The sequence below is a fragment of the Populus euphratica genome, unplaced genomic scaffold, assembly GCF_000495115.2.
Source record: "Populus euphratica unplaced genomic scaffold, PopEup_1.0 scaffold144.1, whole genome shotgun sequence".
In the NCBI taxonomy this organism is placed as follows: domain Eukaryota; kingdom Viridiplantae; phylum Streptophyta; class Magnoliopsida; order Malpighiales; family Salicaceae; genus Populus; species Populus euphratica.
In genome coordinates, this window is record NW_011500010.1 from 519,811 (window position 1) to 544,955 (window position 25,145).

At 36.2% G+C, this 25,145-nt stretch overlaps 3 protein-coding genes and 1 long non-coding RNA gene across 9 annotated transcripts; 2 read left to right on the forward strand and 2 right to left on the reverse strand.

Annotated features, from left to right (window-relative positions):
• The first annotated feature begins 1,233 nt into the window (after positions 1–1,233).
• On the forward strand, positions 1,234–5,481 carry LOC105141413 (B3 domain-containing protein At2g36080). Of its 5 annotated transcripts, none has more exons than XR_845368.1 (4): positions 1,238–2,515; positions 3,238–3,437; positions 4,537–4,663; positions 4,749–5,481. XR_845368.1 is itself a non-coding variant. In XM_011048618.1 (3 exons), exons 1-3 carry the CDS (start codon positions 1,687–1,689, stop codon positions 4,956–4,958), a joined length of 1,239 nt encoding a protein of 412 aa, XP_011046920.1. In that variant the 5' UTR covers positions 1,234–1,686; the 3' UTR covers positions 4,959–5,481. The 5 variants fall into 5 exon arrangements, 3 of the variants coding, with proteins under 3 accessions (XP_011046920.1, XP_011046922.1, XP_011046923.1); XR_845369.1 differs by having other exon boundaries at positions 5,377–5,481; XM_011048618.1 differs by lacking the exon at positions 4,537–4,663 and having other exon boundaries at positions 1,234–2,515.
• Positions 5,482–5,700: 219 nt separating this feature from the next.
• On the reverse strand, positions 5,701–10,090 carry LOC105141412 (uncharacterized). 2 transcript variants are annotated; one of them, XR_845367.1, is made up of 3 exons: positions 8,470–10,090; positions 8,312–8,370; positions 5,701–7,386 (listed from the first exon to the last, which is right to left on the reverse strand). It is a non-coding gene; the product is annotated as an uncharacterized LOC105141412 (long non-coding RNA). The 2 variants fall into 2 exon arrangements; XR_845366.1 differs by having other exon boundaries at positions 8,312–8,377; positions 8,465–10,090.
• Positions 10,091–10,361: 271 nt separating this feature from the next.
• LOC105141423 (protein trichome birefringence-like 8) lies at positions 10,362–12,639 on the forward strand. The gene is given in 10 exon segments (XM_011048636.1): positions 10,362–10,381; positions 10,474–10,798; positions 10,800–10,861; positions 11,622–11,787; positions 11,789–11,877; positions 11,880–11,933; positions 11,990–11,994; positions 12,089–12,215; positions 12,292–12,319; positions 12,322–12,639. Coding segments are annotated over 10 exon segments (1,176 nt in total). The 3' UTR covers positions 12,622–12,639.
• On the reverse strand, positions 12,122–24,612 carry LOC105141411 (LETM1-like protein). The gene is made up of 19 exons (XM_011048617.1): positions 24,333–24,612; positions 23,337–23,826; positions 21,773–21,864; positions 20,990–21,154; positions 20,497–20,890; positions 20,198–20,316; positions 20,028–20,100; positions 19,727–19,947; positions 19,601–19,645; positions 19,087–19,180; positions 18,484–18,675; positions 18,165–18,268; positions 17,962–18,043; positions 16,540–16,689; positions 14,562–14,672; positions 13,829–13,999; positions 12,915–12,974; positions 12,649–12,819; positions 12,122–12,550 (listed from the first exon to the last, which is right to left on the reverse strand). The coding sequence occupies exons 1-18, from the start codon at positions 24,371–24,373 to the stop codon at positions 12,706–12,708; spliced, it is 2,718 nt and encodes a 905-aa protein (XP_011046919.1). The 5' UTR covers positions 24,374–24,612; the 3' UTR covers positions 12,122–12,550; positions 12,649–12,705.
• Between the last annotated feature and the right edge of the window lie 533 nt (positions 24,613–25,145).

The window sequence follows — 25,145 nt, forward strand, 5'->3', positions numbered from 1 at the left end:
AAAATCACATTACCAAACTATGTCTTATCACAAAATTCACCCTTTTTTAACCTAACTAACGGGAGGTGATACTGGCACTCCACCATCAGTTAAACTTCTAAACTCCCACTAGCCAATTATTTTTAGATCGGTCATAATATCCTTGAGACATTTACTGCTATAATGATATTTTCCTTAAGTTAATATCAGAATAAACCCATTGTTTTCACAGCTTCCCATCCTTCGGTCTGCGTTTACCATCATCGTATTTTGTAGCAATCATCCCAAAGCTGAAATCTCACCCCCAAGATCCAGAATCCTCTCTTCAAAAGCTTCTCCTCCTTTTTGTATCGTACTCTTTTAATGGACTTACTAATATTTGGATGTTGATGTAAGGGTATGGTTGTGCAGTGGTTGTGTGGGCGGCTGGGCGGCTGGGCGGTGGTGTTGTGACAGCGTGTTGGGTTTTGGGCCATTCTTGGTGTAGGTTGTAGCGTGAAGGTCATGGCGTTGAACTTGGATCGCGATGATTCGTTTTCTATTGAGGAAAATCTTGAAGAAATATGAGAAAATATACCAAAAGCATGAAAAGTAAAGGCTTTGGAGGTTTTAGATGTTGGGTTTAAATTTCTGATTAAATTTGTCAGTTTCATCTAAGCTAATACAATCATACAAATGCATATTGTTTTTTCAATTCTTTTTTCATCCTCATACTCTATGATTTGTGATTGAATGCATCTTTTTTTGGCCCCTCCATGCTTTTTTAGAGAGATAACAGTCATTTGTTAAGAAAAAGAGTTGGCATCCGGAAGGAAGTGTGGCTAATTAACCACTAGTGGAGCGCAAATATCAGCTCCCCTAACAAGCATGCATGAACTTGATTCTTCTCTTGCCATGCATTTAGCATTAGAGATCAGGGTATATAAGGTATATAAAGCAACCTTAACCTACCTAGTCATGTAACAAGATCCAAAGACTTGCAAACAAGATACTTCTTAAAATTATGGCTAGATAGATATTCTTGCTGTAGAAGTTACTGAAAGGAAGGTAATTATCCCATGTGCCATCAGCGAAGATTTGCAGAAAGCAAGTGCTAGACAGGCCGTTGGATGAGAGGACGAACACAGACTATATGAAGGCGTAATTTTGGTCCCACCAGGATTTGTTTGCCAATAGAGTAACATGGGTTGTTTCTAATGACACGCAAAAAGATTTATTTATTCACCCTCTGTGTGTGTAGCAGCAGCAGCTGCTGCTGCTACAATCTCTTCTCAGTAGTTTTTATATCTATCAAGATGGATACATCTTCTTCTGCCTAATTTTTCAACAACACACACAAAAGAAACAAAATCAATAACAGAGAGAAAAAAGAAAAGGCTGTAAAACAGAAGACATGCCTAGCCAGGGTAGCAGTATATCAAATTACACTGAAAATAATGATTGATTTTTTTATATTTTTTTGGCTCATCACGCAAAACCTTAAAGTATTAGTACTATCGTACTTATAACAAGGCCTACCCCCCTCTCCGTCTCCCTCTCCCTCTCCCTCTATCAGTGATTGTCATATCTCTAATAGCTACAGCAAATAGCTCCCACATCAATCCCATAATCATCACGCCTCTACTTTCGCAATAGTACTACACCTCTCTCTCTCTCTCTCTCTCTCTCTCTCTCTGCGTTTTAAAACACTAAAATTCTCTTTCTCAAATGTCTATAAACCATTTCTCCACAGACCTTCAAGAAACACTCTGCTGGTGGGCACAGCAACATCAACAACACCAACCTATCATGGAACCAAACCCAAACGCGTCTTCCTCTACACCAAACAAACCCCCAAATATTTCAAACCCAAATTCTTCTTGGCCTCCCCATCACTCCTGGCTTAACCCTTACAATCCAGCTCAACAACCCTCCTCCATGTTCCTTCCTCAAAACCCAACGCTTAATTTCAATCTCAACGAAGAAGACGATGAAGATCAATACCATGAACAGCAGCAGCAAGATGAAACACAACATGAACAACAACAAGAAGTACTAGTACTAGATAAAGAACCAATGTTTGAGAAACCCTTAACACCAAGTGATGTAGGAAAGCTAAACCGTCTAGTAATACCAAAACAACACGCGGAGAAGTACTTTCCACTTAGTGGTGACTCAGTGGATAAAGGGTTGTTACTGAGTTTCGAAGATGAGTCGGGCAAATATTGGAGGTTTAGGTACTCATATTGGAACAGTAGTCAAAGCTATGTATTGACTAAAGGGTGGAGTAGGTATGTGAAAGAGAAACAACTCGATGCAGGTGATGCCGTTTTGTTTGAACGACACCGAACGGATGGTGACAGATTGTTCATAGGGTGGAGGAGGAGAGGTGAGAGTGGCAGTAACAGTGGGGTGATGGTGCAGGGTAGTGGTGGTGGGGTGTGGAGCAGAGGAATATATCCATCATCATCTTCTGGGCCTCATCATCTTTCTAGTAGTAATATACAACATGTGACAGCCGCTAATGTGCCATACCAACCTTACTGTCTCCATGCAGGTATATTTTACTCTTCTTTACATTTTAATTTTGTTTCTTCTTTCATCATTTTATGAAGACAAGCATGCAGGTACTGCAATGGGTGATTTTCCAGGAACTTTCTTGTATTTTCCTGTGTGTAAAGTGCGTGACAAACACCTTCCAATTAGTTTGGAGAAATGTGGATGGATTCTGATCGGTCATATATATTATTTAGTGCTGATTTCTCTGGTGTCTGCATATATAATGTGATGCGCGTACAACAATTTTAAAAACCTGTTAGTATTTTGTTTTTGGAAGACAAAAGAAGATTCCATCTCCTCATGATGAAACTCATTTTACTGTCTTCTCATAAGTTAGCTATCTAGCTAGCACCAGAGGTCTTTTGCTACTCAGGGCATTGCTTCTGGGAAACAAGCATTTCAGACATTCAATAAAAGCAACCAAAAAAGGAAAGGAGGAGAATTTGTTTACGCATGGACATTGGCACCAAGAAAAAAGAAAATATTATTAATTTCACCGATCACCATCCTTTTTTTTTTCCTACTATTATTATTATTATTATTATTATTATTATTATTATTATTATTATTATTATTATTATTATTATTATTATTATTATTATTATTATTATTATTATTATTAGTATTATTTTTCCTCCCTCTGTGGGTGTGTGGAAAGGAATATTACTGTTTTTTGCTGAACCAGATTGCTATATGGTGCTGCATCATTTAATGTTGCAGGGTCCATGGCACAGAACCAAACAACACCGCTTGGGAACTCAAAGAGACTGAGGTTATTTGGGGTGAACTTGGAGTGCCAGCTTGATGGGTCCGAGCCATCAACACCTGATGGTTCAACTGTGTCCAGCCTGCAGGGTCCAGGCCCCCCTCAATTCTACTCTCAATCTTCTTATTCTTCAAACAGTACTCATGGTCAAATGGTAAGCCATATGACCTTATGATTTACTTGGAATGGAAGATTAAGATGTGACTGGTGTTATTTTCTTACTAGTTAATTTCATTTCTTGCGGTTTCTTATCACGAGACAGATTAGTATTGTTATTATTATATAACAAAAAGGGCTGCAGGATTAGTGATGCCAAGTAGATCGACCCTGACACGTGTCCAAATTGCATTAGCCTAGTTTTAATTGAATGATGACTGATATGGTTGCTCAGGAGAATTTGTTTACGGATGGCCATTAATCAGCACTAAATAAATAGCATTGGAAAGAAAGTAATTATTATTATTATTTTTAATCATCCAAGATTTCAAATATCATTAATTTTGAATATTAATCCAACTATTGCTGCCCACAACATTAATTTTTCGATTGAAAATCAATGAATTAATTAATGCTGTATCTAGAAAAAAATAATGGGTCCCTAACATGCAGCATCAAGGACATCGTGTGTGTGTTTTTTTCTAGACAGAGTTGAATCAAGGAACGAAAAAGCATGCCGACCAAGCTAAATTAATGACAGTTCGTCTTGGAATTGGTCTCTTCTCTTGCTTGAAAAGATGAAATCCATTATTTTCCTTCGACACCCACCAAGAAAAGATAGAGATCCCTTTTCAAGCTTGAAACACTATCACTTTGAATGATCGATCTCATGGGTTGTTACACCAAAGTCCATTCTAGATAACATTATTATATAGTGTTTGAAAATTTACTAGTTATTGTTTTTTAAAATGAATTTTACTTGAAAATATGTGAAAATAATATTTTTTTATTTTTTAAAAATTATTTTTGATGTTAGCATATTAATTAAAATAATCTAAAAATATTTAAAAAATTAATTTTAAAAAACAAAATAAGAAAATATATTTCAACCACAGAGACAAAAAGCCTTTTGCACACCAAATAAGCATTAATCATAGAAGCAATGGTTTTAAATAATTGAACGTCAACTAGGTTAGTAAAGTTAGGCACCAAGGATTATGAGAAATCGCTCCATTTTTGCATTCTTAGTGTATATAAATACATTGAAGTGGTTGTGTTTTTACATATTTTGCAAAAAACGGGTGGTGTTGTGACAGGATATCCCTTTCCCCGGAGATGTCCACCGGATGAGAAATCGCCGAGGATAAGATCTGTGGATGTGACATCCCTGGATTTGACGTAATTGGAAACCCCCACCCCCACTTGGAAGGTGGAACTAGAAAGGTCAAAAAATATAACTATGAAAAAGCATATAGTATATTTTGCATTTTCTTTATTAAAGAAAAGAAGAAATATCCCTCTATTTCAGGTGCACATTTCAAGCCAGGTAGACGGGGGAGGGGGCAAATTGGAGGATATTAGGGATTTCTGGATTCGGAGTGGAGTGGAGTGGAGAGGGAAAAATATACTCTGCACAAAGACTACTGCTAGAGATAGGAGGGGGGGATGGGAGGTAGGGCCCAAAAGCAACAAAAGGGCCAATGCTGACATCAGAAACGCCAAAGGGGAAAAAAATTAAAATTGTGGGGTGGTTCCCGATTGATATATCGGGGGGGAATCTATTTGGGCACTGTTGAGATTCTGCCTGAAGATTTTTCATAGCTGCTCATTATCATAATAATGGGAGGGTATGGGGGTGGGTGGTGAGTGGGTGGGTTTGAACAGATGGATGGCAGCCCAGTAGTACTATACTAGCCCACCTTCTCTCTCTCTCTCTCTCTCTCTCATTTTTTTTTATCTGCACATCAATGCAAGCTGTTTTTGATGCTCCACTCTCCACTGTGGCTTCCACGGTGAGAAGCTAAAGAGAGACAGAAAGAGCATTAATTTTCTATCTTTATTCAAAATCTAAGTATTGTAATTTATTGCCAGTCTGGGGAAATGCTATTAGAATCCTCTAAAATGTTGGTTTCTATTGTGATTTGAACATGTTGAAGAAGAACCAGAAGTGAGTTGACAAGAAACAAGCTAGGAGTAACAAATTTCGTCAGAGTAGCAAGAACATGTTCAGTTGCAGAGAAGTAGTGGAAGAGGACAAGGTTCATCAAAGCAGTCAAACCCAGAGAGTTTTATGAGTACATGCAAGAGAGAGATTTCAAAGGGAATTTAAATATAAGAATCCTGCTTGTCCAATGATTGGATTACGCAAACAGAGGCAACTATCTTTTGCTCTCCCGCTTGTACATACTCTCGACTCAAATTTCAGTATCAAATTAACTAAGATTTTCTTAAGGATTCAATTACATAGAAAAGCTATCAGATTTGTGGAAGTATAACTTCTTGTTGAGTGAAGTTTATAAGAGAGAAGGGCCATCGTTGCCTTCGCATATAATCACTAGCTAAGATTTCTTTAAAGTTACTATAAGATTACCCTATACTTTGTATCTACTGGCTTGATATTTCTCCTTGCTGATCTCCAGAGGATAAACCTAACAATATCAAAAGCACTCAGTGGGTGCCCCTTCCTCATCTCACCTAAGGTTCATTTCAGAGACTTCTACCTTCTTCACCCAACACTGGCTATGATAATTGTTGATATTTGTATGTTTGCCCCCTCGTCTCACCAAAAGCAGAAGCTACATCAATGCACTTTTAAAACTATCGTCCTGTGTATGTTTACTTTCCAATGCCTTTATTTTTCCAGCTAAACACTAGAAAGATATGACGAGATACCCTCCAATTTCTTTTCACACCACTTTTGCTTACAACCCCTAATCATTGATGCTTGTAGGACAAATGTGTTGTCAAAAGCACATGCTAGGCATATTCCATACATTCAAGGTGGCTCTCATGGGAAGCACAAACAGGGGGGAAAAATGGAGCAAATTATGAGAGTAAATAGCTACCACAGGATGCGTAAAAAGTTGAGACGGAGAAGATCTAACCAAGATCAACTAGTCCTAGTTGAGTTGTTTTCCAATAACATGAGGGGTATATAATCATCCATCTTGTTAAATTTTAGTTTCTACGCCTAGCCACTGCTGAAAAGTGCCTCCTGATACGATGCCACAATGGATGGGGATCCGTTCAGGGAAATCACTTGATAGGGCCGTGCAAACATGATTATACCGGCAAACCTAAGGCAAGTGACTTCATGTAACCAAATCACGCAATCGAACTAACAGGAGATCATGCATTGTAGTGGTTGACTTCATTTCACCCTTGAACTTTCTTATTTTGTCCACAGCACCCATTTCTCCACGACTTAAATGCTTTATACCTTTTTCCCCTTGGAAAAGACGCCTCGTGCTAGGACAGGCTTGATGGCAAATGATTACAGATTTATTTCCTTGGTCTATTCAAGTACCCTAATCAGTAACTAAACCAATTACAACCAAGCAAAATTCAAGACATTAACAGTATTAAGGCTCAAATATGTATCATATTAGTGTCTGCGGCTAATCCAAGATGTGAACAAAGGCTTTTACCAATTTAGGTACCAAGAGAAAGGCAATGGATCAACCTGTGAAGAGAATGACCCCAGGCTTATGTGATGACATACCCAACACAACTTGCAAGAGAACTATATGCAGAGATATGTGCATTAACTGTGTGAATGAACGATAACGGTGTCATGTGATTATCATGGCCCATTAAGATTCAAAGGAGAGAGATACCATTGACCTCCGCTAGTGATGTTGTCCAATGTTTAGTGCTCTGCAAGTGGGATGGCCCCCATATTAGTGTTGTTATCATTGGTATACAGACAGTGGCCAATCAAGGGAACGAAGGGACTGGTCCTGTATAATGGATTTGTCATGTAAGAATAATTCAACCATGCATGACTCAGTACAGTTCAAATATAGAAACATCATGTAAGTATTTCTTCATTCCACTTAGCTTTTTCCTTATGAAGCTTTTGCTTTCGGTGTTCTTGGATCAACCTCAAGCTCCCCTCTTTTGACACATAACAAAGAAAAGAAAAGGGAACAGCAACTTGCAATAACCTGAGGAATAAAAACAAGTAATGGGGATGTTGATTTAGTATTGACACCACCAAAGACGTCCTAAAATGCAATGAGAACCTTAAATTTGGTATGAACTATATATTTTAACACAAAAACTCTAATAAATCAGCAAAACAAATCGTATCAAGTAGTCACCAAAAAATCACTCAAACACAACTTAATTTTGGAAAAATGGTTAGCTGCAAGACAAGAAAATTATGAATTTATTGTGCCCAAGGATCCATCAGTGATATGCAGAAAGATGCCAGTTATTGGTCAAAGACTAGTTATCATATTATCATCCTGAGAAGACTTAAAGCAGATACCACGTGCTTGAAAAGACCTGGAAGAAAACCCCAGTCATCACGAAGGGGCTGGGTGTGCAACCTACTAAAAAAAGTAGAAGAAAAAATGCCGACATAACAGCCCCTTCATAATAGAAACTATGACCTATTATGCTAGGACTATTGGAGCCCCAATATAACTTTCCAATTCAATAAAAGTAGGGTTACTGGCCAGTAGCAAGAGCCAAGTTCCTATCCTGGAGCCTTTAAGTCTATTTAGTTCCACATTATGCAAATCATGCGTAATCGTCCTTTTCTCATTTTCTGCCTATATATTGCACTAAATGTTTTCACACTTGTGCCATATGAGCCAAATATTCTGCCACCACCAAATTCTCCAAACGCTAAAAAGGATACCATGCCATAACTTGGATCAGTCTGAGATGATTTGACTTGAAAGTCTGCCGAAAGAAACCTAACCTATTGTATGACAAGGAATGATCCTAACTGTACCTGATAATTAAAAGCATATTGACAAGAGGCACCGCAAAATTTTAATCATTCTATGATGGTGCATACTGATTGAATGCATGTTCTCAAATAATAGCCTACATAAGACAAGCAAGAGCAAGAATTGCCACCTTTTCTTTACATTCAATAGTAGCTTCTTGAATGCTTCTGCACTCCCATGATCCTCAGCCTGTTAGCTGAGAAAGTAGCAGAAAAATTAGGGGGCAAAAAAGGAGTACTGAAAAGGGAGGAAAATTAAAAAGGCAGATGGTACAAAAGTATACCTTACATTGCTTCCCTTTCAAAAGAGATGAGAGAAGCACCATGCTAAGTTTACATTAAGTGTGTGATTCCAGGATCTTGTTGTTTGTATCCCTTTTATCGAGAAATTACCATTTTTAGGTCAAAATGTTGAGATTTAGACCTCAAAAGACCAAGCTTTGCATAAACTTGACTTGTCGGCAAACCGAACATCAATTCGCCTATATATTTCTTGCTAGGAATAATCCTCAATTCCATTTCAAATGAGTAGAACCAAAATATTCGACCAGGTTGTTTGCTGAACCATACTACACAGTGCTGGTACCAACAAAAGCTGCAAAATGACAGCAGCAACAATGCTAGAAAGACTGTTAGAAAAGAAAACTGCTGCAAGGATATTCCCCATATATAATCAATTGTATGGATGGGCAGATACCAGGATGGAATAGCTGGTAATATGCCCATTGTCCCAGAAAGAAAAAGAAAGAAAAGAGTCACAACCTTCCACACTACATGCTTTTGTATTCACAAATCGTGGTTCTTCTGGTCATCCATAAAAAATCAGATGCAAGAAATGACTACAAAATTTACAAGGTTAACCATCAAGAATGCTAAAACCATACAATGTAATAAAGCCAAATCAACTTGATAATGCAGTCGGCATTGTCTATGGTATGTCCGTCTCCATATGGTACAAATACAAAAGATTCAATTTATTCATAGTCTTGATGTACAAACAGAACCCTTAAATGGGATAGAGCATGCTAGAAACTTTTCTTACACTCTTTTCGCAAGAATAGTAACTTTTTTTCAAAAGTTAAGTTGTAGCAAAGCTCTACGGGTTTTGTCCATGGTTGATGCTCAGGAGAAAAACTTGAATCACCACGCTGGAATAATGGCTAGAGTAGATTTCTTGGGAGCATTGCCCTCGTTTAAGTATTAGATTCTTCTTTCATTTCCATGACCTGCTGCACACCTTAATTCCTGATTTCCTAGTATAAAACTTTTAAGAGCATCTCTATATGCAGAAGCTCTTGTCATGTAAACCAGTTGTAAAGCAGGCCATAGAGTCCCCATACCTCCCCTTGCACCCACCGCTGTTAATTTCATTTGCATTAAGTAAAAAATAAGACTATTAGACAAAGTCACAATATATTGCAACAAATAGGAGGTTCAGAAAAGAATGAAAACATGTAGAGGGATAAAAAGGACCTCACTCAGTTCATATTAAGAAAACAATCATAACTACAATGGAATGACTATAAGGAATAGAAATGTTAAAAACTCAATACTACACAAGGGAGGATTAGTCTTTAGATCATTGTCTTTAGCAAAACCAAGTAAGATAGTATCAGCTTGTTTAATGGTGTGCGCAATGCTAGAAAAATCAGAGATCAACATCACAGAAGAAAGATTTTTTTATGGCAGAGGATCCAAATAGCAAAGGTCACAAGCCAAAAAACCACCGAGTACCAGAGATGCATATGGCTATAGCTTCCTGGGTTGCATCATCTGTATCTCAGACCCACCCCTACTAAACAGTCTGCAAGTTCATATTCAACAATATCTCATTGGATTCAATGCCTGCACTGAAAGCTCACAAATCCAGCTCCCCAAAAGGCACCTCACATAATTCTAAAGGCAGAAATACATTGGTTTTATTTCGATAATTAATATGGTGATTACACGACACGAGTCAGTAATAACAGAATACATTATCATTATTTATTATTAAAAAAAATAAAAAGAGAGAGGGATCCCCTTTTTTTGTAATTACGATTATTATTAGATATAAAAGAGCGTGTGAGAGAGAAAGAAAAGACTAGGCTAAGACCTGCAATGATCGTGGTAACGGTGGTAAAGATGGGATGCCCTTCTCTAATCCCTCAAGATCTCAGATAAATAGATTCCTAAAAAAGGATGGGTGCAAATCCACCATCGCATGAACCCTAATTCTCCTACCTTCGTTACCAATTAATTAACAACTGCAATAATATATCCCTTCTTTCTCTCTCTAATTTAAATAATAAAGAAAAAACACTTGTTATTCCGTCTCTTATGGATCATCATCAACAGCCCACGAGAAAACAAAACAGCAACTTCTTTACTCTCCTCTCATAATCAAGAGAGAACTTGTGTGTGCAACCTCTTTTCTCAATATTGTCTTTGATCTTTTCGGCCCTTTTGATCCACTGTCAGTCTTTCGTTTTGGTTTCTTGTCACAAATCCTATCCAGCAATAAAAAATCATCACGCTTAGCCTGTGATTATTCTCAAGGAAGACGGGTTCGGGATGAAAGTAACAAGAATCAATCCCACACAGAAAGCTTTCCCTTTCTTGATCTTGGCTTTCGATGTGTTTCGAAATGGAAGAAAGTATCATAATTGGCGATGGCAGCCAGAAGGGTGTGGTTTGCCAAGGTATGGAAGCTCATCTTTATACTTTCAAGATGCCTGCAAACATTAGATGCTTCCTTGAATGTTGGATTTTTGAATTCTCCACGAAAGTAAACACTCTACCAATATTGGATTGCTAAAATTCATTGAACACCGTAATTGATCATCAGGGATAATAAGAGAATACTATAATATTTACTTAGGCTTTCAGGTGTTTTCTTTTCTTTTTTTGTTAATTAGACCAGTTTACGCGGATCACTGTTTTAGGAGAAACAGAAGCTTTTTGGCCCTTTTCATTGTACGTGAAGTGCATGAGACAATCTCTATCAGCATCACTGCAGTTGTCCCTACAACAGTTAAGTAGGATCATTTTCCATGCATTTCGTGTTTTCATGGCACCCCATCAATTTACATCGCACATGTTCAGATCGAGAGCCCCCGCAGGTAATAATATACTGATTTTTATAAAGATGGATCAGTTATTATTCATGAAATTCATGCTTCCTTGTTCATCAATTCACACGTCAATTTGTATGAAATTTCACTATCAAGAATTTGTTTATAAATCATTTTCCTCCAGACAAAAATAAAATATATTAATTAGTTGAGAAAACAAAGAGAAAAACATAAAATAAATTTATCTATAAAATATTTTTGGAATTAATTAGCTCCACTATATATGAAATAATCACTGCAAGGCTTATACAGTTCCAAATGCACATGAAGACAATTTGTAGCTTCTACATGAGATTTCCTCATATGAATCCCTTTCGTTTCTTCTCAGATTTAATGCAAGTGAACTTCTAGAAAGAAGCAGAAATGGGAGGATCGTGTTTGCTGGGGACCCTGTTGGCAGAAACCAGTGGGAGCCTTCCTTGTGCATGCTTGCTCCAGGAGTTTCCAACAAGTCTTCAATACATGAAGAATGCGGAAACCCCATGACTAAACACACAAGGGCACCTTTCCTGGTACAATCTCAAAATTGAATATTACAGGGCACCTTTCCTGGCTACTCATCAGCTAAGCCCGACCACTTACACTGGTTCTCCAAAAAATGCGAAGGGGCTGATGTTCTGGTGTTCAACACCGGGCATTGGTGAATTGAACGATAAAACTGTCAAGATGTATGACATTTTCTCTCCAATCTTGCAGTCTCTGTATTTAATGCTGACAATAAATTTAAGCTGAATGGAATAAATTGACTATTTGGTGTATGTATGCAGGGGTTCCTATTTTGAAGACAAAGGTAAGTGACCATGTCGTTGAATGTGATGGAGGCATTTTAAAAATCTCTACAAACATCGAAGTTACGGATTGAAAATTTAAACCCTGAAAGGACTCGTGTTTTCTTCCGTGGCTACTCTCCAGTACATTACAGGTGGTGCACTTCCGGCTGGGAACTGTACACATCGGGTAACATGTCGTTACAATTTTTTTATATGAAAAAAATGCAGGAATGGTACATGGGATTAGGCGGGTCTCAATGTGATATGGACAGACAACCAGAGACAAACTACACAATGCTGGAACCAGAGCCAGTGCATAACCAAATCATTTCTACTGTAATCAAAGAGATGGATTATGGAGACAGGAAGGTTCAGTTCTTAAACATTACGCATTTGACACTGTTCAAGTATGATGGTCACCCTTCTCGTCATCGTGAGCCAGGCACTCCAGTTGACGCTCCACAGGACTGCAGTCATTGGTGTCTACCTGGAATACCAGACATATGGAATGAAATTCTATATGCTAATTTACTGTCAATGGGATTCAGAACCAAGTGATATCAGATTACATAATTTCCAAGCTACCTCATCTTGAAGCTGTTTTTCACTGCCTGGGCTGTACATAATCTGTGCTGCTTGTGATCAGGATAGTATCTCTCCATTTTCTTTGGCATCCGGTTCACTGGTTTCCATTTCCTTCACTTTCTCAAGCTGTCTCAGGAGATCCAACCTTTCTGCTCCATATGTGGATGGTATCTGCCAATGAACAAGATACAAGACCCTGGTAATCGGAGATTTGACATCTAAAGAAGAGCATAAAAAGGGAAGTTATTAGCTCAGAAACAACGCACCAAAGCTGGCACATATCTCTGGATAGCAGCCAACATTGCTGCATGTCCCACAGCAGTGACCTACAATGCACAAATTACCCTTTCTACATCAGGTCACAGTGGAAAAAACAGTGCAGACAGATGGAAATTGTGAACATGCAATATATCACAGATTTGAATTTAAGTTCTTGTGAATATCCAATTCAGTTGACCATATGTATAAGAAGCCCAATTCTGAGGATCATGTATCATTAACACCTATAATCCTGGCACTCAAAAAATTTCAAAATATCTTTGCTGTGGTGGAGGTGCGGTTTCAATCAGTTGCAATCAAAATAACCACAGAATCATCCCACATCCAATGACAAGTCAGATTATGAACATGAAGTGAGCCTGGCCAACTTGCAGGTCAGTTAGTGGTGCACTTGCAGTTAGCCAAGCCCTTGTATGCTTGGAAATTTTTAGGCATCTAACCCTTTTTCTAACTTGCACCAGAAGTAACAATTTTTGACATATTGCGATATCAATATATACCATACAGAAGCTTGGTCGGGTTCTATACTTGCTAAATATATGAAGGTTGACAAGTGGATTTATCAAATAGAATGACAATAAAAAAGGGTGATCCACAAAGCTGTGCCGCAGAAATAATCCAACTGTAATGGAAACAAATTCAAGTTCCCTATATCCATAAACCTTCAAAAAAACACCAGGGTCATGTATTTCTAAATAACTGTATTGTCCTAAAGCAATGTTTCATTTACCAGAACAAACTGCACTGCAACAGAAGAAGTGAAAAACTACGCTGGCCTGATGAATGAATGAGAAGTAATGACACTTAAGAAATGTGTGTATTTGAAGATTAATGAGAGGATGTAAATGAGACAACTAAAATAATACACTGTTGATGAGGATAACTTTATGATGAGACTTACTGGAAGAAGCATAAGAACACCAATAGGAACCACTGATGCCAAGTCCGTCAGGGTTCTCAAGAGAACCTTTTTTTCTTTCTCTGTTAACTCATCTCCAATCAAGACCCTTTTAAGAAAACCCATTGCAGCAGCAACATCAATACCTAGAAGCTGAGTTCCTTGCAAGACATCCTGTGCATATTTAACCATATATGTTACGAATGACAAATAAACAGTCTAGGAGCTGAGTTATAAAATTGAAAACCTAAAATGCCATAAATCATATCGTAGTCACAGAATGTATACTAAAGATTTAACTGGGAGGGAGTTTCAAATCCTTCAGTTCTTTTTTTCTTCTCAACAATTCAAAGAAATGAAAACATAATTTTGCATCTGTTTCACCATGACTAGCATTACTGCACAAAAACCAATACAGGTACAAATAGATGTTCATGTTCATGCAGAAACAATGTATTTATTTCAATTAATATATTTGGGCCTTGGAAAGACTTGGACTTGTACTTTACCCATTTAGCTTTGACTGAACCAATTGAATGGCCACTGTCATCAATCCAACCAAATAATTTTAATCACAAAATGCCAGGTGCAAAGAACAGAAAAATTCAATTCATAGGAAAAACACAACACCATCATAGCACAGATCGTTAGGTAGTCTTATCTACTCAATGATGTTGAGCTTGAAAGATATGTAATACTGTATTAATTACTAAATAATGAAAAGGGCTAGCCATACCGTGCTTGTTTCCTTTAGCTTTACAAGTGATTTTTCAATGATATTTTCATTCATTTCAACCTGGATTAATTGAGAACTTGCAGCCTCATCATCAACTGTAACCTTAATATCCTGAAAATAAAACAAAGTTTACCCAATTATATAGCATAGCATAAAATTAAAGTAAAGAATACATAGATGGCAGTGGTCACTGTAAATAAAACTAGTTGATATTATATAAATTAGAGAAAAAAGGCAATAATTTCTAAGTAATCTAGATGGCAAATTATGTTCTCTGTTAGAAAAAAGGTCTCCAGGGTCATTGCTTGGAGCAGTATTGTTAGACATTTTTTTAATTTCAATTTAGGCAATTGCATCTTTATGGTTTGGTCCACTCCGCAGCAGAGATCCCTCCATCCATTGTCAATTCAATTTTTTGTTAATTTTTACTTTTAAAGGGATTAGTAGATATGTCAACTTTCTATTAGTCCTAATTGAAAAACAAATTGATTAAAAACTTTACTAACTTTTTATTTATTTATTGCTAGAAATAATTTTTCTATTATTTTCAAATAAAAAAAATAAAAATGGTTTTGCTAATTTTTTATTAATTTATTTTGGACTGTTTTCATTTTTTTTATTTTTCAAGCTAATTCCTTATTTTATTTTCAAAAGGAAAATAAAGAAGTTAGGAAAAAAGTAAATTTTATGTAAAAATGATAAAATCTCAAACCTCTAGATCAAAACTTTTATGAAAAATTAAATAGAAAGATTATGTATATAAAAAAAATACATAAATTTAATTGAGTATGTTTTATCAATAGATCCCTAATTTTACCTTCATTGATGAAATAAAAAAATAAACTAACACATTTTTTTTTAAAAAAAAAAAAGAGTATCTTTTTATGGTAGATAAATAAACAGTTAACTAAAAGATTAAAAATCACAAAAAAAAACAAAAAAAAAAATCTAGCATAAATTAATAAAATATTAGCAAAAAAACATTTAATCATTTTTTTGTCCTTTTAAAATAAATCAAGAAAAAAAATCTAACTTAAAAAAATTCAAAAAAAATCTACCCATAAATAAATTAAGAGTTGGCCAAATTTTTAACAAAATATTTTTTTTCCAAATTTTTAATTTTCTTATTTCTAAAATTTAAACCAATAAAAACCTAACATGCATCTCATCTTCCATTTAAAACTCAAAATCAATAATAAAGTGGGTTACGGATAGATGAAGAGACCTCTACTGCTTAATGGTCCAAATCACAAAGATCTAATTACCAAAATATATCTGTCAAAAATCGACACCTCATATATATCTAAAGTGTAATTAAACCGAGCAAAATAAAAATTATGGGCTTGCAACCATGAAGGTGAAAATTAAGCCAAGCGAGCTGTTACACATAGAAATGGAATAAACAATCCGAGAAGAGGGAATTTAAAATACCATTAAGTCAAACGGTGCGTTTTGATATTTCAGTTATAATCAATACTATGCGTTTAATACTTAAGTGTAAAAGCCACGTGCTTATAATCATAAGAAAGAAGAAACTGTTATATATAGTAGAATTTTGTTGCTAGCAGAGGACATGAAATGAGAATGATATAACAAATTCCTTAATCTTCAGAACACACCCTCTATCTCTCTCACTCTTCCTTCTACATTCTTTACCTACAATCTGTGTAATTCCCTTCCCTTACCTGCCATTGCTATCATCTTCTTATTGTTCATTAATTCTGACAGTGATATTACTGTCAAGTGTTCATAATCCTAAAAGGCTGCTCCACGAGCAGACTTCATAAAAGTCCTTACTCAATTTAGTGGGTCCAGAACCAGTTTACAATGTTTCAAAATTTGTTTCCCACATTCATATCAGATTTTTCCATGCTTTCACAATTGTTCAGGAATATGTACTGACATGTATTACATGGAGGAAAAAACTATTATAACATTCAAATGTTATATAGGAGCTGTTAAAAAGCATGAGACATACCTCTTCAGTTTCATATTGATCAGTGCTTCTCCGGACTCGTTTTTCGAGTTCCATAAGCTCATTCCTTAGAAGTTCAAAACGATGAATTTCATTGGACTCGGACTCTCCAATACCTGTATTTGTTGTAGTTTGCCCAAAATTTGCATCTCCCTGCATTACCAAACCAACTTTACATAACTTTCATTTTAATAAAAAAATAATTTAACTCCTAACAGAAAAAATGTACTTCAGAACACAACATTAGCAAGAGAGAGGAGAGAACAAAACGCCACAGTTGATAAAATTCTCTCAAATGGGTATGTAATGTTGTAATAATCTTAACTTAGAATGTCTTGTCAGTCATCACTTATGCAAGAGTGTTAAACATTAAACAGTCCTAATGACTGGGTTGAGCTCTGTTGCTACTCTCTCCTTTAGTATACTTCCAGTCAACATCAAGATCAAGGTTCCAGAATGCACAATGAAGAATACCAAATTATAATATACAATGTTCTCATGAAAGAGTTGCAATTGAAGTTTTGCAAGTTGTATAAATTAATAATTTCTTTCTAAAAGGAGGTAGATATGAAGAAGTGCATCGAAATTTATCCACTAATGGTAAAATGAAGTTAGGTCTACTGAAAGTTTCCCTTATTTATTGGTCTGGTTTTAGTAGTTACTGCATTGATAATAGGGAGCAGCTAGAAAAAGGGACAAACTTTTGAACCACCTGCATTTAACTAGTAAAAAGATGGCCTTGAATTATTGACATTCCAAGCAACAAGTGGTTCAAAAATTGGATAATTAACAATCTAATTCTAACCAATAGACTATGCTACCATTCATTTTTACAGATCATTCATTATGTACAATTAATTGTTTGCTCATAATCAACTTGGTCCAATTCTATGTATTAGTCAATTCAATTTATTTAATGTCCAAGTTCTAACTATTACCTTTATAGTGAACCAAATTGGGAGATATGATGCTTATGGAACCATACAGTGGATATCTATATTCAAAAGGACCACACAATAACATACCGAGCAAATAACATTATACAGGACAAAAATGTCTGCCGGTACCTAAATTTTTTCCTTTCTTCAAGTGAGGATCTTCAACAAGAATAAACTAAGGTCAAAGAACATCATAGAAACCAGAAGAATAAAAACAGCTTTAAGTCGTCTATTTATGGAATGGCCAGCTAGGAGTGCTTTTATATTACTTTCACAAAATGAAGATATGTCATTGAGTTTAGTTTTTCTTCTAAGGATCTACCTCTAAGCTAGTTCCAATCAGAAACCTTTCAAGTAGAAAAAAATCCTTAAACTAGCTTCAATTTTGAGAGTGGAATTTTCATAGTAGTTACAAAAATATGCATTAAAAAAGACTCCATCCACAAACAGTTAATATTGTAAAACATAGTGTGAGGGGAGGGCATACAGATGCATCTACAACTGCAGCATCAGGGCCAGGCTTCTTGGTTGGAGAGCGTGCAAGGAGTTTCCACGCTCCTTGAAATTTACTGACAACTCAGAAAGAAAAGGAAGGAGTTGCTATTGAGCATGAAATAAATCAGAAAATAGCATAAAAAAGAAACTTAAACTTGTTGGAAAAAGCTTAAACCTACAGCCGAAGTTTCATACCTTTTACTTCTATCTAACCTCACATTAGCATTCTTCCTCCCTTTCCCTTTGAAGTACTGTCGCTGCTCACTAATAGAAGTTTGTAGACTACTTTCATCTTCTCCCTGATGATCCAATCAGTAATTCATTATCAGTAAGATATACAAATTTTAATAAAGATAATAGCTATCATGCAAACACAGTAGTGCAAAGCTGCCTTTTTAAAAAAAGGATAATAAAGGAATTACAGTGCACTTTTTTGGAGTACAGGTCAGCAGTGAATCAAATGGAATGCAGTCAGTGATCATTAATAAGCTGCAGGGTGAAACTAATAGAATACCTGCTGAAGCAAAGCTGCTTTTGCTCTAAAAGATGCCTCCAGAAATTCAGCTTCTTTCTTCAGTTTCCTTATTTTCTCAAGATCAGAGCAAGCAGCTTTTAAATGCTCTTTCCCAGAATTAGAGCTTGATACATGCAACTCTTTAAGTAATTTTTCCAGTCTCACAAGAGCTCCTTCAACACTCTCCAATGCCTGATACCAAATGAACAGCACAATTATTCTATTGGCATATAGAACGGAGACAGGGACAGGGACAGCTGGTCTATATGGAAGCCCACACATAGAGGTTAAATATCAACTCTAGAAGCAAGCTGCGACCAACAAGAAAGCAAAACAACTAAGTACATCTTGCACTTTAAGCACTGTGCCAGGGATGATGCTGTTTTCACATCCTCATAAATGTTATTGCACTGATTAGACCAAATTACCCTTGTCTAATTTGTCCCCCTTTCAGCCACAGCCTCTCCCTCTCTTCAGACCCATGCCACAGGAAATAGATCCTTGCAACAAATATGCTCATATGGGGAAGTTGTGCCTTCCAAGTTCCAAAATGATATGTGAATAATAGGCCACATTGAAATAAACTAAAGGAAAGAGAAAAACCTTATTGAACGAATCTGCCTCTTTGCCAGTGGTCAAATTAATTGCAGGTCCTGTTATCTCAACAGAATAATTGATATTGCTTTCTGTCATTCTCCTGTATCACACTTTTAAAGTGTAAATCGTAATCCGCAACTATGAATCATTTTTTAAGAAGTGTCAAATGAAAGTAAACGAAACAAAATGAAATGAAGTAAGTCTTCGACAAAAATATAGCTCAAGTCAAAATGTCAATAAATTGTTAGGCAATAACCGAAATGCATCTAAAACTGAAATGCCAAATAAATCTTAATGGAGGATCAGTTTTGATTTCAAAAGAATTCCATCCATTCCTAGCATTTTTAAAGTTTTTTAATCATGTTGATGGATGTTGAAGTGCATTTTATTTTATTTTTTAAACACAGAATACAAATCTCGTTCATATTAGGACAAGTTTTCTGCCTTATGAGCATGATTCATGTGCACGTTAGAGAAAAAGTTAAAGAGTTTTACATCAGTTTTACATCCATTAGCTTACCGAGACATTCCCAGTTCTTCCATGCACTCGATTAATTTGTTGTGCCTAAACAATGAGTGAAAGTTTTGTTAAATCAAAGAATAACTCTCTGTTTTGCAATAACTAAGGCAACATAAGTTCAATTACCCCCTGGAAAGAAACCTTGCTGCCTTAACATTGGATGGATTCTCTAGCCATTTACTGTATTTAATAAAGCTTTGGATCCAATGGGAGCAGACGTCTAATACTTGAGGGATAGCTTCAGCATTTGGAGGATCCTTCTGTTTATTTTTGTGTCCAAGAGACAGATTTGGGGTGCCAATGTTGTCTGGATAAAAAGGAAGCCAATCCAGCTCCTCGCAGACAACCTATGGAATTGAAAATCATGTTATTCACTATTGAGACAAAATGTTCAACAGTAATGTTAGTACATATGATGCTGACTGACCTCTACATACAACTGATATGAGCTTATTGATGAAAGTTGAGGATAGTACAAAACACTACCCCCGACAAGGTACCTGCAACAAAGCGCATGAAATGATAGACGACCAAGCTAAAGAAGTCTATACCAAACTTTGTCCAGAAATGTCAAAACAATGGAAAGAAAAGAGCTACCTGATGAAGCCTTCAATAGGATCATCTAGAATATCAAATCCATTTGCTGATAAATAGGATTGTGTACTTCTTCCTAAGGCAATAAAGAATCCAAATACAGCCAAATCCTTCTCTAAAACCTGCATTCAACAATTGCTCTTTATCCATTCAATCCTTCTCTCACAATACAGTAAATGTTGGGCATGAGACTGATGGTTGACACTTTACACTTGAGTGTGGTCTAAATTAATAGGAACCACTTGGAAGGATGAAAAGTCCCAGTTATACTCTAAATTTGTACATAAGCCATCGGCACTAACCTCAATACTTTCAGATGTTGTTAGTCTTGACCACATTCTCTCCCTATCTATAGCTCGTTGGAGCTGCTTCTGTATAAGATTAATCCAGAAAATCACCTCTTCTGAACCACAATCATTTTGTACTCTGCATGCTGCAGCTCGAGGACCAAAATGGACAAGAAATTCTCTGCGTAGACCAATATGCTTTATAGAATGATAAGCTTGGCGTACAGGAATGAAATCAACCAGCATGTCCATCAATCTACCAGTTATATCTGAGATCATGGAAAAGAATTGCGGGCAAGAAACTTTTGTGGGGCCAAGTTTCATGATCGCAGCATTACAAGTCAGTGCCAGTAAAAGAAGTGAAACATCACTTCCATTGCCTGGACTCATGGACAAGCCTTTTCCAAACCTAGAAGTAAATCAAAACAACCTTATTATCACATGGATATCAATACTGTAATTGGTACTGGAAGCCTCAATATGCAGTAACAGGGAAATAAGGGCATACACAGCAGTGGCAGCAGTAAAGCGTGGGTCCTCTTCAAGATAATTAAGAAAAGAAGTCACTACTATCGGAACTTGCTTAGACCAAAACCATTCATAAGCTTCTGGTTGTTTGGCAGATAGTTTATCTCGGATCAAGCTCTCCAGGGGAGCAGATTGCCGTAATAAACTGCATTGAAACAAAAAGGTTAAAACAGATATAAAAGTCTAGGTATGCTAAAACCAATGAAGATAGATCAGTACAGAAATTACACAATCAATGTTGGCTGGAATAACACAGAAATGGAAATTATGGAATCAAAGGTCTGCAATGCAATATGAAAAGGACAGGAGGAGCAATAGCATACAGGACCAAACTTGAAAATCCAAAAGTTTGATTGCATGGTTAGCAATAGCATCTACCAGGAAACAATGGGCAGGTTGTCACCAATGGGTTTAATGTAAAATCTTATCAAAGTTAGGAGTAAAATTGGCCGTGGATGACAAGGTATCCTGCTCCAAGTGATTTTGAAACATCGATACCATAAATGACCAATGATTCAAACAGAAAAGAGGTTTCAGGTCCTTGTTTCAAGAACGAAAGATGTACAAAGTCTTCAATGTTGGTGAAAGATGTGCGAAAAAGTGTTAATTGTTGTATATATCTTTCACACACATCAAACGCATAAAACAAAGGGTGTAAAAATTTTAAATAAAGTAGAGGACTAAAATTAGGTAAAATTCTGGAAGCTTCAATAGGAATCAGCCAAACAAGAAATGGCAATTTGAAATAAATATTATCCATTACCTCCTTTGAACAAAAATATGTACATCTCTGTCTCTACCATCACCTCGGGATGAAATCTCATGTGCTGCTTGTAGTAAGGAGCAAACAGAAGCCTGAGAAATACATGGCATCAAATGTTCTAAATTGTTTTCAGGACTAAAATAGTGAAGAACTCAACAGTCAACAGACTACATCTAAGACTCTTATAGCTAATACATGCGCTGATACACAGAACCAAATTTTCAGAACATTTAGAGAAACAATGCAACAAATATGTCTGCTAAAAGTAAATTGAAGAAAAAAAGGACAACAATAACTGCATGTAGGAATTCTTTTGGAAGAAAATGGGAAAATGTTTTGAGAATTTAGAACCAAAGTTTCTATGAGGGTGAGGGTGAGGGTAAAATAAGCATGATATATTGTTTGCTGTAGAGAAACTAAATATACATATTAGGAGCATATGAAGAATTAAAAATAACAACTCTGGTTATCTTTAAGGAATCTTATCACTTGAACAAATGATTCATATCAGACCACTGATCAATGATCAATGATACACTAAGAAGTTAGTCCAGGTATTTATTTGAGGCAATTAGCTAGAACAGAGACACAGTCAGATGAATAAGAAAAGTTCTAACAAAATGCCTGCACAAAAGATCACAGTAAACCCACAAGGAAGCCAGTACAGAAAACGCGGACCCCAATCAACAGTGGACAAACCCACAAGGAAGCCAATACAGAAAAAGTGGACCCCAATCAACAGTGGACGACTAAGGCGTTTCAGAATGCATCATCCCTCGGCCTCAAAATGGACTCCAAAGACCTTAACAGGAACTCACTTCACCAAAATGAACGATCTAATGAACAGCACATATCGGTCACATTCATTTTTATTTAATGCCATCAAAATGGTAGTTGGCAGGACAGTAATTCCATAGGTTTATAATAAAGCTGAACAGATATAAGAACCTCAGCCTTTACACGTAATTATAAAAGAAATCAGATAGTATTTGGCATAGTTGTAACAAAGGTTGCAGTGGTTAAGGACTCAGCAGAAGCAATAATTTTAACTATAGATATACCCAATGCAAAGCTGCCATGGACAAATTATGGTTTTGATGATAGATGAAGGGATATGGCAGCATAATAGTAAGAGTGTCAATAAAAGAGACAATTCCAGCATGAACATTATGAATGGTGACAACGCAATTTGTGAAGGTGGCAGAAATACTGGTTGTGATAATGACATCATGTTTGAGGAACTAAGAGTGGTCAAGTGGAAGTGACACAATAGTATTGACCTCAATGATAAAGTATCACAATTGTTCTTGTTAAAGTGATGTAGCCAGACCAAGAAGAAAAAAATCTATCCCCACTGGAATGTTCTCAAGAACAGAGCCTTGCAACATCATAGGATTAGCATTAGTCAACGATGAGGTATTATGTTCAATAACATTGAATGGCCAACTCCTCACATCCATAATATTATGAACCAGACATGTATATCTTAGAGTAGAACAGGAAAGGAAAAGGGGGTATGGATGATGCATGTTATCCAATAACTTTCCCAGAGATGAAAATAAACCTGATAGCACAGCGTTTTCACCCATGCGTTCCTATCTATACCAAGCCAGGCCGTGGAAAGCCAAGAAAACTTTGATAGCAAACCCTGTTCTTTAATTGCCACCTCAAAAACCCTCGCCGCATCGTGTAAAGATTGAACAAGTTTATCACCAGAATCTTCACCTTGTAGCGACTGGTTGAGTTTAACTCTCATATCCTCGACATCACTGTTGGCACTTGCAGGAGTCCCATTGACAGTAACACCATCATCACCAGATGATCGGGGAAAAAGGTGCCCCATCCTTCTTGTCTTTATATATGTCAGATTAAGTTTCTTATATCCAATTGAATGATAATCAAGACTCTGATTTCCATTCCTCCATAACGTATGCTTCATGGGGTATCTTTTCCTTGAATTGCCCCATTTGATCAGAAGATAATCCAAGTGAGCTAGTCTTTTGCAGGAAATACTAGAAACAATTGAATTTCGTGAAAGGCATGGATTTGAAGAACTGCAATGGAAACCTCAACAATAAGCTCTAACCACATTAATGTTAAAACAATAGCACACCAGACATTAGCACTTCTTCAAGTTCTTTTTCATGTATAAAGACGAAATCATAAAATCCAAGCATGTATCTTCTACATGAACAAACTAATTAACATGCCCCACAGCAAACACAACTAAAATTTCAACGCAACACGAACCATAATAGTTGCGCGAAACTTTAATCGAACCAATGAAGCAGTTTACTGCCCATAAACAGTCGTTCAGAACAAAAAAATATGAAGTTATTATAAACAATATAATTAACGGAATTCAATCACAAGTGGAACTGAAATTCTAGTTCTGAATATTGATTTTCTCTTATTTTTTTAGCATCCAAACAAGCAGAGATTCCAAAAACCCTAGCTACTCTAAAATTACAGAGTTAAGACTGATAGCTCTAAAAAGGAAACTTGCGATGAAACAAACAAACAAACAAAAAAGTTAAAAATGAAATTAAGAATTGAGCACCTTGAATTTAAGAAGCTACTATGCCGCAATTTAACTTCCATGTAAATGTAAAGGTTAGAAAGTCAGCGGGAAAATGTTTGCGTTTGGCACGCAGGAAAATTTGAGCGCAAACGGATAGAAGGGTCTGTAATAAGGAAGAGAGGAGAAAGTTTTGGTGACGTGGCAGTAAGGTTCTTACTTCTGGGTGACGTGGAGAAACGTCCGTTCACAAAAAAAAAGAATGATAGCTTGGCCTTCCTGCAATCTACAAGAAAAAGAATGTATGTGGGTGTGACCATCCCTTCCCGTGTATAGTAAATAAGGTCTGTGAATGGCAAGAGGATTCCAGGTGATTTGATCCCCGGTCGTGATCTAGCGTTTGCCACGTGGTATTAACATCTCCCTATAAATACTTCTTTTATATATATATATATATATATATATTTCTTGTAGATCGTACTTCAGTTTTAGAACTAGATTAGATACGGGTCGATTTTTTTTTAATGTAAAATGCTGATGTTATTATTTTTAAAAAAATAAAAAATATATACGATTCCAATTATTAACTTAATTGAATTCAATAAATTTGATCTAATTTGATAATATGATATAAAAAGAGACATAATTAATAATGTAAACAAAAAAAATCAATAATTAATTATAAAAAATAATATATTAATATTATAATCAGAATAAAAAAAAACTCATTGAAGAGTTATTGGTCTATCATGGACCATGCTTAGCTACAAAATATAACTTATTGAGAGGGTTCAGATATCATTGTGACAGATTTCCTGATGACACTAATAAAAATCTCATGTCAAAACAACAACT